The 13,134-nt window shown below is 37.0% G+C and overlaps 1 protein-coding gene across 2 annotated transcripts in view; it reads right to left on the reverse strand.

Moving 5' to 3' along the window:
* Nucleotides 1–461: 461 nt before the first annotated feature.
* LOC150103528 (uncharacterized) overlaps nucleotides 462–13,134 on the reverse strand; it is a 139,689-nt gene continuing 127,016 nt past the window's right edge. For both annotated transcript variants that reach the window (XM_090398212.1, XM_090398211.1), the window contains one exon: nucleotides 462–1,055. In XM_090398212.1, coding sequence (XP_090254338.1) covers nucleotides 740–1,055 — 316 coding nt within the window. In that variant the 3' untranslated portion in view covers nucleotides 462–739. The remainder of the gene's footprint in view (nucleotides 1,056–13,134) is intronic.

Here is a 13,134-nt window from a genome sequence, read left to right on the forward strand (position 1 = left end):
GGTAAATTCAAATGAAGGTGAAAGATAGCAACAGCTATGTTAATATCTTTTTTTTTTTTTTTGGTTACTTACCACCCACAAAAGGTTATTACTAACCTGTAGTACATTTGTACTGTGGGTGGGCTAAGGATTTTTTTTCATGCCATTTTTGTCAATTTTATATATTTTTTATAATTTTTTAAATTTATTTTTACATGGTCTGGAAACCCTGCTCTAGAAACCAAACAGGAGCTTTCTGCCACTTCAGGCCTCCAATGTACCTACTCTCCAATCGTGGTTGGAGAGTAGGTACATTAACCAATTGGCCAACCAGGCCAGTGACCTGCATATAAATTTACTTTAATACTCTGTGACTACACAGTATTAGGATAATAATAATAAAAATAAGTACAAAATGCATGTTATGGATCGAGGAATAATGAAATAATGTAGTGTTTAAGTTTCAAAATAAATTTCATTAATTTTCAAATTGAGCACATCTTTTTATTTTACTCATTCAGTAACTTTAATTTATTAAACTGTCAAAATTTCAGCCACCTTAAAATTAAACTTCACAAATATAGATAGAAATGCCATGTGTCAATAAGTTATCTTTCTTATAATGTATCCACAGCTACAAAAAAACAAGTTACCAATACAGAAATTTAAAAAAAAAAAAAACAATATTTGCAGCAACAAAATCCATGACTATTTTTCTGACAGTTTATCAAAAATTTACTTGCAATTAAGGATTAATGCTTCAGCAGGTCTCAGCATTTTTAACTGTGATTTCAACTTTTTTTCCAAGATCTTCTACACATTTCCTAGTGACATTTAATTCAACTTCTTTTTCAAAGTTTTCTTCAACTTTCTTCTTGAAGTTTTCTACACCATTCTTTGGAAGGTTTTCATCTCTCTTTTGAAGATTTTCTTTAATGCCATTTTCAGTTTTCACTCGAACCATTTCTTGAAGGTTACTTTCGCCTTTTTCATAGATATTTTCTTCAACCTTCTTGTCAAGGTTTTCTTCATCTTGTTTCCCAGGCATTGTTAGTTCTGCAAGTTCTGCCTCAAGTCTGAAATCATGCCATCAACAATTAGGTAAAATATTTATCGAAAATCATAATGTTTGTCCATTTGAAAAAAATTTATTATTCTGTGTTGCTTGCAACTTTAATTTTTAAACATATAATCTTTAATTTAAGAGGATAGACTGCAAGGTTCAACAATGTTATGGTATGCTGGTGACGAGTGATATAACAGAGATGAGAGTTAGCAAGAATGTGTGTGCAGAAAGGAAGTGGTGAATGAGGATGAAAGTAGTTGAAAGTTTATTTTTCACCTGGTTAGAATATAATAAATTTAGTTTAATCCTTTATCCAAGTGTGAGCAAACAAAGTTTGCGCCTGAAAGTATCTTCAGGACTGAGGTAAGGTGGTACACACCAGGGCAACTCGTTGCAAAGGTGGAGCAAGCTACCAATACTCCTGTCTCAGTATCTCCTATAATGCAAAACACATCTCCTTGCGGATATGTCTAATGTTATGCATTAAGGGAAGGGCCACTACCCAGACTACTTTCGACCTTTATTGAGGTCTCTTCAGTGGGAGCCAGGCCCAAGCTGAGATACCAGGCAGAAGCATTCGCAGGTCATCTCTACCTATAGGAGTTGCCAAATGGTGTGCCACCCACCATTTGGCAACTCCTATAGGTAGAGATGACCTGCGAATGCTTCTGCCTGGTATCTCAGCTTGGGCCTGGCTCCCACTGAAGAGACCTCAATAAAGGTCGAAAGTAGTCTGGGTAGTGGCCCTTCCCTTAATGCATAACATTAGACATATCCGCAAGGAGATGTGTTTTGCATTATAGGAGATACTGAGACAGGAGTATTGGTATCTTGCTCCACCTTTGCAACGAGTTGCCCTGGTGTGTACCACCTTACCTCAGTCCTGAAGATACTTTCAGGCGCAAACTTTGTTTGCTCACACTTGGATAAAGGATTAAACTAAATTTATTATATGAGGATGAAAGTAGAATAGCAGAAGAATACACAAATAGTGACAGCGAAGTTATTATACATTTGATTATGCATGGCACATGTAAGCAAAGGTATACAAGTTTCTCTCTCAGATAAATCAGTGGAGTTGAAAAAAGAAAGTCAATTGACATTCTGAACATGAAAATCTCTGAGAAAGGTGACTTTCCTCTCTCCTCTCCTAGGAAAGCTGAATTGCAGATAACTGAGATTTAAACAAGAGAAATCAAAAAAAGTTCAAAATAACTGGTGGCATAGGTAGAGCACGAGAGACAATAAATAAATTTTTATTATTATTATTATTCGGGCCTCCATGGAGTCAAAAGACTCATCGTGGGAGGTCCTTCCTAGACCACTCCTTGAACTCATTGACCGTTCTCACTCTCACCACTCCATCAGGCAATGCATTCCATGGTTCAACCACCCTCCATGCAAAGAAACCATTCCTCACCCTCTTGCTCACAGTTTCCTTTCGTAACTTCCAGGGATGGTCTCTTGTCATCACTCTTTCCTGCTGTTCAACCAAGCGAAAGAACTCCCCAGTGTCAACCCTGTAACCACCTCTCAACAGTTTAAAAGTTTCAATCATATCACCTCTCCTTCTTCTATCCACCAAACTCTGCAGTCTACACTCCCTCAGCCGATCCTCATAACTATCATTGTACAGTCCTGAAACCATCTTTGTTATCCGCCTTTACTGTTATATCCCCATTTTTTCTTTGTTTTATCTTTAATTGTCTTTACTTTCCTTTTACTTTATTTTTAACATTAAATTTTGTATTAAACTTTTGTATCTCTTACTATCATATTTCGGTTGCCGACAAATTTGTATAGATTATAGACTGCGCCAGCCGGCAACTAAATTCTGATGCACTATCTAAAATACTTAAAGAAAATTGTAGGGATCAAGATATATGCAGTCGGTCCCTATTCTACTATCACTATTGGTTTCCCCTTTAAATGCAAGGTACAAAATTTTCCAAACGGTAATTCAAATCTGCAGAAGATATGACAAACTCAATTGATTATGTAAAATGAAACACATTTATTATTTCACAAAGAGACATGTTATTTAAATTCTTAACCTTAAAAGAGTCTGGGTTCCCCTCTCTTAATTAGACACATTTAAACTTCTGCACTATGATCTCTTACTAGACATAAATTCCTCACTTCTGTACATATAACTATCCTCAGACTCTCACGTTTAAGTTACCTGATAATATCATACATGAAACATTACATATAAACACTACACAATTCAATAAATCTGACATGTAATTCTCTAGGACAATAGTACTTATTTCTACTTAATTCTCTCTCCCAAAATATCTGTTAACACTTAATCACTTTCTGATCATATGACATTACTTTTCTTAAATCACTTAAACAGTTCGGACCGTGGCCTCCTGTTCGGCTGGAGCCTAATATGTTTTCTTCCTAACAGTAGACAAAAGTGTCCAAATTGCAGACTGTTTCTTGTGGCACAACACGTAAATAGCGTGTGTTCTTAACTCCTGTTTCTTTACTCCAGGGATACTTTAATCCTACATTAATACAAGAAAATCTTCGCTTACAGTTCTTGCTTTGACTGGGTATTCTGATCTGTTCACTGTACCTCCTCTGATGGCGGGCTTTGTTCCTTTGTTCTACACGAACCGAAAGCACTCATGCATAGATCTGTACGCTGACGTGGATTTCATCAGCGGCTCTTTCTCCTTATGTGTTTGAACACATTGTAGTTGCAGCTTTGACCGATGTAACATGCACAGCAATTGGAGATTCTTGCTACACATGGCGGCAAGCCCTACATAGCTCTCCTACGGGAAACTTGGTGCCAACGAACCTCGGAGACAAGACACAAGAGATAAGCGATAAGAGATAAGAGAGCGATTCGAACTCCCACCAAAACTTTTATACTCCGAAACAGCTCCCTCACTCGGCGGTGTCGTCACGCATATGGCGGCAGCCAACTGGACGCTGTGGCTACGAACTGTCTTCACATGCCTTAAACTTGTACTTAGCTTATAAATATTTATTTGTTAATACTACATGACTTTCTACTTTAATTCATTCACAATTACTATTTTAATAAACATATGGGCTATCTTAACAGTGTTTAGAATTTACACATCTGGTTATTTACATTTTCTTAGGACATTATGCGGTACACTTCCCATCCGGAGGCATAAGCATGTCCTTATCCCTTCCTTCTGAGGTAACGTTAATGTTGGGTGGGAAAAAGGATGACTCATCACTTTTTCCGACACAACAGTACCCTTTCCACATTTAATTTATTCCCTTCAAATCCTGGGGACCAAATCTGAGAACAATAAAATAGAATTTTAATAGAATAAAATGGAAGATGTTTTTAGTGAAAGACAAAAAAGATATTTCACATGGCCGTTCTGATATGGGATCTCAGAATGTGAATATATACACAAATATAACTTGTGAAGCAAAATAAGTAAATGTTTTTGCAAATGGTACATTTCATGAATTGTTGCACAGTGACACCATTCATTATCACAATTCTGTGTAGCTCAGTGGAAGTGGTGCTTGCATTCTCTGCACTAGGCAGCCAGAAGGTAGACTTAAGTTCAAATCTAGTCGCCAACTGGAGGAAGTTTTTCTAAGCCTATCTTCAACCGGTTCCCCCCCCCCCCAAGTTAACGATCTCTGGCATGGGCAAGAGGGTTTTTCTCCCGTAAACTCAAGAAAAGCATGAACCGTAGAACCTACTTTATTTTAGACAGCAACATACTCTGTTAGGGTTAGGTACCAAGAGATGGCAGCACTTGTTTGTCCATCTCTTCATTAGTGGCACCTATAATTAGTGATAGATATGGGCCAGCTATTTCTAATTGGTGACCAGTGGAGAATGAACTGCCCACTCAGTCTCCAAAATCTAGATATGGTTTAAAGGCCTTGCTTACTCTCTATAAGGGAATAAAAGGCATCAGCTGATTTTTTATTTTTTTTCCCCCAAGCCATGAAAAATTTTTTTCCCCAAGTCCTTGGCAAATGGAAAAAAAAAAAGACTATGGGAGGAATGATTTTAGTTGATGACAATGGTAGAATGTTACATAATTGAAATGAAGAGGATATAGCTGAAGTATTCAACGAGCATTTTATCAGAGTATTTCATTCATGAGAAGCTAGAGCATAGCAGGCATAGTGGAGAAGGGACTGATGGTGAGTGAGTGACTATGAAGTAGGTGAGGAATTAAGTAAACTTGATGTTGATAAGGTAGTGAAGACTTGACAATATATCACTATGTGCTTGTCTTGAAAGAATGCTCTAGGGAAATGATGGCACCCAAGGCACACTTGTTTAATATGAGTCCTGCAACAGGGTAAGTCCCAAAAGAGTAGAAAATGGGAAAAATCTTGGCATAATCTTCTTTCTTCTACTTTCCCACAATGAAAATACTCTCTAGGATTCTTGGACTGATTTGCTAATTTCTGCTCATACACTATTGTGCTAACCTTACCGATTGAGTCACTGTCACCCTTAACACTCTTTGTACAATTGATTATTATTATTATTATTCAGACCTCCATGGAGTCAAAAGACTCATCATGGGAGATCTAACATACCACTCCTTGAACTCATTGCCTGTTTGTGCTCTCACCACTCTATCAGGCAGTGCATTCCATGGTTCAACCACTCTCGATCAGGCAGTGCATTCCATGGTTCAACCACTCTCGATCCTCAGAGAGATTACTACAATTGTATACAACTTGTGCTGTTTCTGCAATGTTTTTTCCCCAGATTTCTTGCTTCATCCTTTTTTTCGGCCTGGTTAGCCTAGTGGATAGCGTATCCGCTAAAGACTAGGCTAACCTAATTGAATTGCAGGTTCGAATATAAGATATTCGAACCCGCAGCCTTTTGGCTATCCAGCCAAAAGGCTGCGGGTTCGAATCCTGCCGTGGGCATGGATGTTTGTGATTGTCTGTGGAAATATCAGTGGTGGTTGGCAGTAGATGGCGTTGGTGCTTGAATGGTGGTGACGGAGTTGAAGAGCAGGTGCCCTCCCTCGATGAGTCCTTGTACTCCCTGGAGGTGTCAAATAATAATAATAAATCCTTTCATTAATCCATTTGACAACCACTTTATTCAGGCTTTTGACCTTCAGAATACACTGACACCATTAAATATATCTTGGCCAGTGCATAGGCAGCATCTATCTCTTTCTGCTTAACTCCTCATTCCGTGCTTTCTCCTAAGCTTTTCATAATCATCCCTGTAGTTCCACATAAATCCTTTCCTCGCAGAAATCTTCATACGGCTACCCATCACCAAAATGATCACTTGACGATCAATCTCACCAACTGGATATAAATGCAACACCTCACTCATAATCTCATTCTCTGATGAAATGATCAGATCTAAGACTCTTGATCCTTGTGTACCCTCCTTTACATACTGCCTGAGATGGTTATCATTCAAGAAATTCATTTTCCTTATTTCTAAATGCTATTGCTTCATTCCTTCTATATTACCATTATAAAATTCATCCACAACGATCACCCTTCCCTTGTTCACTAACCCAAATTGCATATACATTTCTTCATCATCACCTTCCACATTCCCTGGCCTACAGCAACATCTGATTTCTTCTGTCAACTTCTAACAACCTATTGCCTCAAAACCATTTGGCATTATTTCTCCCTTGCATCTCCGCCTTATTTTGACATAATTCTCCTGATATCAACAGCAGCACTCCTCCTTCCCTTCTTGTCCTTTTTATTCTCAGAAAAAAAATTGTATCCTTCCATATTCCAATTAGGATATCATCCTCATCCAACCACATTTCACTTATTCCAACGGTTTTTGGTTGCATAAACACATCAGTGAAACAACTTCAAAAAAGCTACTTCACACAACCTTGCCAACCACAGTCTTACTCGACTTCCAGAGAAACTTTTGTTCTGCTCGCTCTAGCCAAGCATAGAAATATTTCCTCCACATCAATCCTGTAAAATCCTTAAGTAACTTAAATGTTTCCATCATATCCTTCTTTCTTCACGAATCAACCAACTTTTGCTATCCTGAATCTAACTTCATAGGAGAAATTTTATAGGTCACCCATCTCTGGAGCATCTCCATTACTTCCTTATCCCAAAAGAAACCCAAATGACCAGACCTGAGCACAGTCATCCAGATGTGGTTGTATCATAGATTTATACAGAGGAATGATAACTCCTTTATCTCTGCTTGTTAGTGTGTTCTTCAGAAACCAAGTACAGGAATACCTTGTATAGCGCGGTTTTGAACAACGCAGGTTTTGTTCTAACACGGTTTTTATTATTACACTTATCATTATTACACTAACATTGTTAACACTGACTGGCTACTCCCGGTCACTGCAAGTGACAGTCGAGAGCCACATTTATGCAGTAGTTATTCGATTGGCTCTCACGTAGACACGTTCTTTCCCCGCGGCATTTTATTATTTACACTAATATTAGTATTTAATATTTTTTTATTAAGTATGAGTGAAAAGAGACAAAACAAAGAAGACACTGTTGGAGTAACAAAAAAACACAAGTGGTTGACATTAGAGAAGAAACTTGAAATTATAAAATGCCACGAGAATGGCGCCTCGTTTGCTAAAATAGCACGTGAGAATTCGATGAATGAGTCATCTGTACGAACAATTATTCAGAGCAAAGAAAAGATTAAACAACATGGAATGAGCACCGCTTCTTATATGTCAAAAGTGATCATGAGAAATCGATCTTCTACAATGGAAAATATGGAAAGCCTTCTAATGATCTTGATTGAAGATTGTAATCAGAAAAAAGATTCCTTTGAGTCAAATGATAATCCAGGCAAAAGCAGCAAGTCTATATGACAAAATAAAAGAAAATGAAGGAGGTACAACCAGTGAAACGTTTATAGCAAGTTGCGGGTGGCTCTACAATTTCAAAAAGCATATCGGACTCCATAACGTGAGAATCCAAGGTGAAAGCACAAGTGCTGACACTAAAACTGCAGAATTATTTCACAATAAATTGAAGGAGCTTATTGAGAAGGAAGGCTACACAGATGATCAAATTTTTAATGCTGACGAGACTGGCTTGTTATGGAAAAGAATGCCATCGTGCACATTTCTAGCAGAGAAGGAAAAAACACAAGCTGGGTATAAAGTGTCAAAAGACCAATTGACACTTTCACTAGGAGGTAATGCATCAGGTGATTTAAAATTGAAGCCACTGTTAGTGTACAGAGCAGAAAACCCAAGAGCTCTTAAAGGCTTTACAAAGAACAATTTACCCGTTCACTGGCGTTCGAATAAAAAACGTGGGTGACTCATTCAATTTTCGAAGACTGGTTTAAAACTTGTTTTTGCCCTGAAGTTAAAAGCTATTGTAAAAAGAATGATATTCTTTTCAAAATTTCGCTTTTATTAGACAATGAGCCAGGCCATCCAACTCTATTGACTGACTTAGATGAAAATGTCAAGATTCGTTTTTTTCCTCCAAACACAACATCAATTCTGCAGCCGATGGATCAAGGCGTTATCTCCACTTTCAAGGCTTACTATTAAAGCTGCAGCAGAAGAAGATTCTTGGACTTTGAGTGAATTTTGGAAGAAATTTAACATAAAAGATGCCATTCAAAATATTTATAAATCTTGGAAAGAGGTGACTCAGAGCAACATGAGAGGCATAATATCTTGCCGCATTGTTCAAAGGACTTTGTTGCCTTTGCAACACAGAAAGAGGAAATCTCGACAGAAATTGTGCAGATGGGCAAAGATCTTGGTTTTACAAGTTTAGACTGTAACAATGTGAACGAATGTATTGATTCTCATTCAAATGATCTGGATGATGAAACCCTTTTGGAGTTGGAACAACAACGAGCCTATGAAGCAGAAGAAGACAAAGATGACCCCACTGATGTCATGTTTGAAGAATTTTCCTTTGCTGACCTTTCAACTTTTGTGAGAAAAATCAACAAAGCTTCCGACTTTCTCATAAATGCTGACCAGAATTTGGAAAGAAGCATCAAAGTGAGACAAAGTCTCAATAATGACATCAAATGTTACAGAGATCTAGTACTTGCAGAGACAAAGAAGACAAGAATGGTTCAACAAACACTAAAAGACTACTTTAGTAAAAAAGCAAATTACTGTATGCTAAAATTGAAGCAACATTTGTTTTGTTTTCTACAACTTTTATATCAGTTTGAAAGGATTTTATTTGTTATTTAGTTAATAAAAAGAACATTTTTTTTCATTTTTAAACATTTTTATTATCCTAAATTTTTGTAATAAACAAATTAAATTGAAAACCTTTATAAATAGACCTCAGACAACGCGGTTTTGCATAGCGCAGACGCTTCTTGGAACCAATTAACCGCGCTATACAAGGTATTCCTGTAATCATGTCAGCTACTTTAGTAATATGCCCCCTGAACTTCAGCTCTTGTCTACTACCACACCCAAATTCCTAGTTTCATTAATTTACTGGAGTACAGTTCCATCAATGCAGTAAACAGCTTGTAATCTATTTATTTCCAAATGAAACTTTACATTTCTTCACATTAAACAGAAATGCATTCATTATATTTTGCCCATACTGTCAGCCTATTTAACCATGCTATCGACCAAGACGTCTATAGACGTCAAGGTTATCATGGATGTGAAGTGCATATTAAAATTGTAATACCATTGATATTACATTGAAATATATATGAATATGAAGCATATGAGGATGTGCATTTGATCCATAATGGCCGGTAAGGTGGTTAAAAAATCCTACAAGTTCTCCATATTGCTTTGATTTAACTGTTATCCTACCCAACTTTGCTCCATCAGCAAACAACTGGATATCTCCCTTCAAATTATTTCCTGTATCATTTATATACAAATTAAACAGCAGCAATCCAAGTACAGACTCTTGAGGCACACCACTAGTCACTTGCTTTCTCCTAGATTCTGCTCCTTCATATACTATTTTTTGATATCTGTACAGTGGCCACCCTTTTATCCATATCATCCATTTCCTATCCAATGCCATTTGTTGCAGGTTGCATAACAGAGTTCCATGGGAGTATTCTGTCAAACACTATTGCAAAATTCAGCAACATCATCATATAGCCATTCCCTTTATCCAAACTTAGCTGTCATATGATGAGATTCAACACTCTTATAGCCAGTCTCCTCCATCACACATGCTCTATCATAAAAAGTTAGTAAGGCATGACTTACCCTTTACAAAGCCATGCTGCCTCTCATAGAGTATCATTTTCTTATCCACCTATTCCAGAATTTTCTTTCTGACCAATTTTTCCAGTACTTTAACCATTAATTCTGAGACTAACTGGTCTGTAATTTTCTACTGCAGTCTTAGAGTCTCCTTTATGCAAAGGAAATTTTATTATTTTGCTTCCTTCCTTCCAATCCTTGGAACTTTGCAAGAGCTGAGCTTAAATTAACTAGTCCAGTCAGAGGAATTGCCAGTTGCCTTTCACATTCTTGTAAAATGCAAGCTAATATTGCATCAGATCATATGGCTGTATCTGCATTGATATGCAATATTCTCAAGTACCAGCAATTATCAATTTCTGTTCTCACATCAGATCTTGTCACATCTGTCAGAGCAGTATCCTCACTTGGATGATATACCCTTGCAAAGTGGTCACTCAATAACTGTTTTCTCTGCTTCTGTCACCTCACTCTGAGTCATTCTTCCTCACATAATGAAAGAGCTCTTTGGGATTTCTTTTAGCATACTAAGCTAATTTCTTCTCATAATCTGATTTTGTCTTTCTTACCATGCTGGTCACCTTTCTTGCCTGTCCTTTATACTGTTCATGAGTTTGCTAGTCATCATTCTCGTTATATTTTCATTTTGAAAATATAACGAGAAGTTCCACAAATTTTCATTTTTTGCAGCTTCTCCTTAATGATACTACTTATCCGTTGACTTCTACCTGGTTAATCCTCCTGCCCTTGGATATACAGTGTGATACTGTTTCCTCCAGATTTCCTGTGGCTAGCTTCCATGCACTGCTAACATCTCTCTCTCTCTCTCGTGTAGATTTTTATGTCATGCGCTGCTTGAACCTGCCTCCTAAGCTTGTCATAATAACCTACCCTGTAGTGCCACATATACTGTTTCTTGATTGAAAATTCCATGTTTTGCAACCTCCCAAGTCAAAACAGCATGATCACTCTTCCCAGTTGGAGGCAACCTTGATTATGGACAGACCCTCAGATGCTATGATGAGATTCAACACTCTTATAACCAGTCTCCTCCATCACACATGCTGTATCAAGTAATTAAAATAATTATCTTTCAGTAAGTGTATAAATTTCATTTTCTTCCTACCTTGTGATTATTCCTCTTTCCAATCTATGTCTATGGCTGAAGTCTCCCCCAATAATAGTTACTCAACCTGCACTCATTGTACTAATTTGCTGTTACATGTCTGTTCTGGAAATTAATGTCACTTACCTGAAATCATCAAAATGAACTAATTATGGGTGGATTGTACCAATAAAACCAAAAATTTAGATCAAAATATTAAAAATTCTAAATCAGAATAGTGTTTTTATTTTATGGATAAAGAATTTTCGAAATGAGCTGTTACCTACACAAACTTCATGACTTTTACTTCAAGTTAAAGAAATACTATATTGTGCCATATTTTTTAATTTACAGTTCTAAGAGAACAGATTCAATTTATGCTGGCTATCTATCCATCATCCAGTCTTTGTCCAACTAGAAGTATACCTTGTTCACACCAGTTTGCCAATCAATTTTCCCATTCCCTGAGGCAGACTAAGTCATCATTTTGTGTTCATCCCTATTTATAATTAAAGGTGACCAATAAAGTTGACTCACTGCTAAAGTCTTCAGGTTATTTTTGATTTTAATTGTACAGACTACACATATTTCGTTTATTAGGAAAATGACAGGTAGTGACATTAATTTAAGGTAACATAATACAGTATTTTGATATTTCAATGTTAATTCTAGATTTTCATTTTTATGATTTTTAAGGGATGGGAAAGCCTCTGTAGTTAGGTTTCGATATCCTTCGGTTAGAAAGACCTAGGTTTAAATCCTGTCTCAGTTATGAAGAATCTGTATCAGGGATTTTCATCTGAAGGTCTCATCTCATACACAGTTGGCAGGATTTTTTTCTCCCAAAAACTGTTTTTCATCCCATAAAACAGGCAAACTAGTCAAAAGAACACACACAATATATAGACATAGGACATTATGAGAATAAGGATTAACCACCGTATTCTATCAAATCTGGTTTCAGAAATCTGCATGGTATGGTGTGGGAAAGCCTAGATGTGAGTTTTACAGAGAAGGGATAGAGAAATGAGATGAAGGTAGGTAAGCGAGAGAACAAGGAGAGAGAGAGAGAGAGAGAGAGTGTTGGGATTCCAAGAGAATTCCAGAAAGAATGACTATAGCGATTAAGCAAGGTGAACATGTGGATGAGATAATAGTAATGGTGAGTACAAATGACCTGAGAGATAGTGTGAATTGAGTGGCGAGAAATCTGAGGTCAGTGCTACAGGATGTGCAGCAAAGGAGTTTAGGAGCAAAGACAGTGAGCATATTACATGGATTATTAAATGCAGAGTTGAGAAGAGCAGCAATGATGAACCGATATGACAACAAGAATGTGTTAAAAGAGAGGCTTGGATTATGTGAATGCTTGGAGTGAAGTTAACAATAGAAGAGAGCTGTATACAAGAGATAGGCTGTATGTGAACATGGATGGCCTCTTGTAGGGGGTAGTCACTTGGAAGAATGTATAGTATATTACAGAGTCAAATGGTATTAATCTGTGGGGAATAATAGTAGGTATAAAAATAGTGATAATGCACTGATGCTTCACTATATAAATGTCAGGAGTATCAGAGATAAAGGGAATGAATTGGTAGAATTATAGCCTCATCTTGTCCAAAGATTGTTGGGATTACTGAAATATGGTTGAGAGAAAAGGATGGCATGAAAAGGAACAGAAGTAGAGGGATACGGCATTTTTTAGTAGCATAGGAAGGATAAACAGAGTAGTAGAATATTACTTATGATATGTGATTAGTTGTGTCCTCTCAGAGTGGAAAATTTGGGGAAAAAAG

This window comes from Typopeltis vanoorti, chromosome 9 (assembly GCF_054136105.1).
Source record: "Typopeltis vanoorti isolate ZY-2024b chromosome 9, IOZ_Tvanoo_1.0, whole genome shotgun sequence".
Lineage (NCBI taxonomy): Eukaryota > Metazoa > Arthropoda > Arachnida > Uropygi > Thelyphonidae > Typopeltis > Typopeltis vanoorti.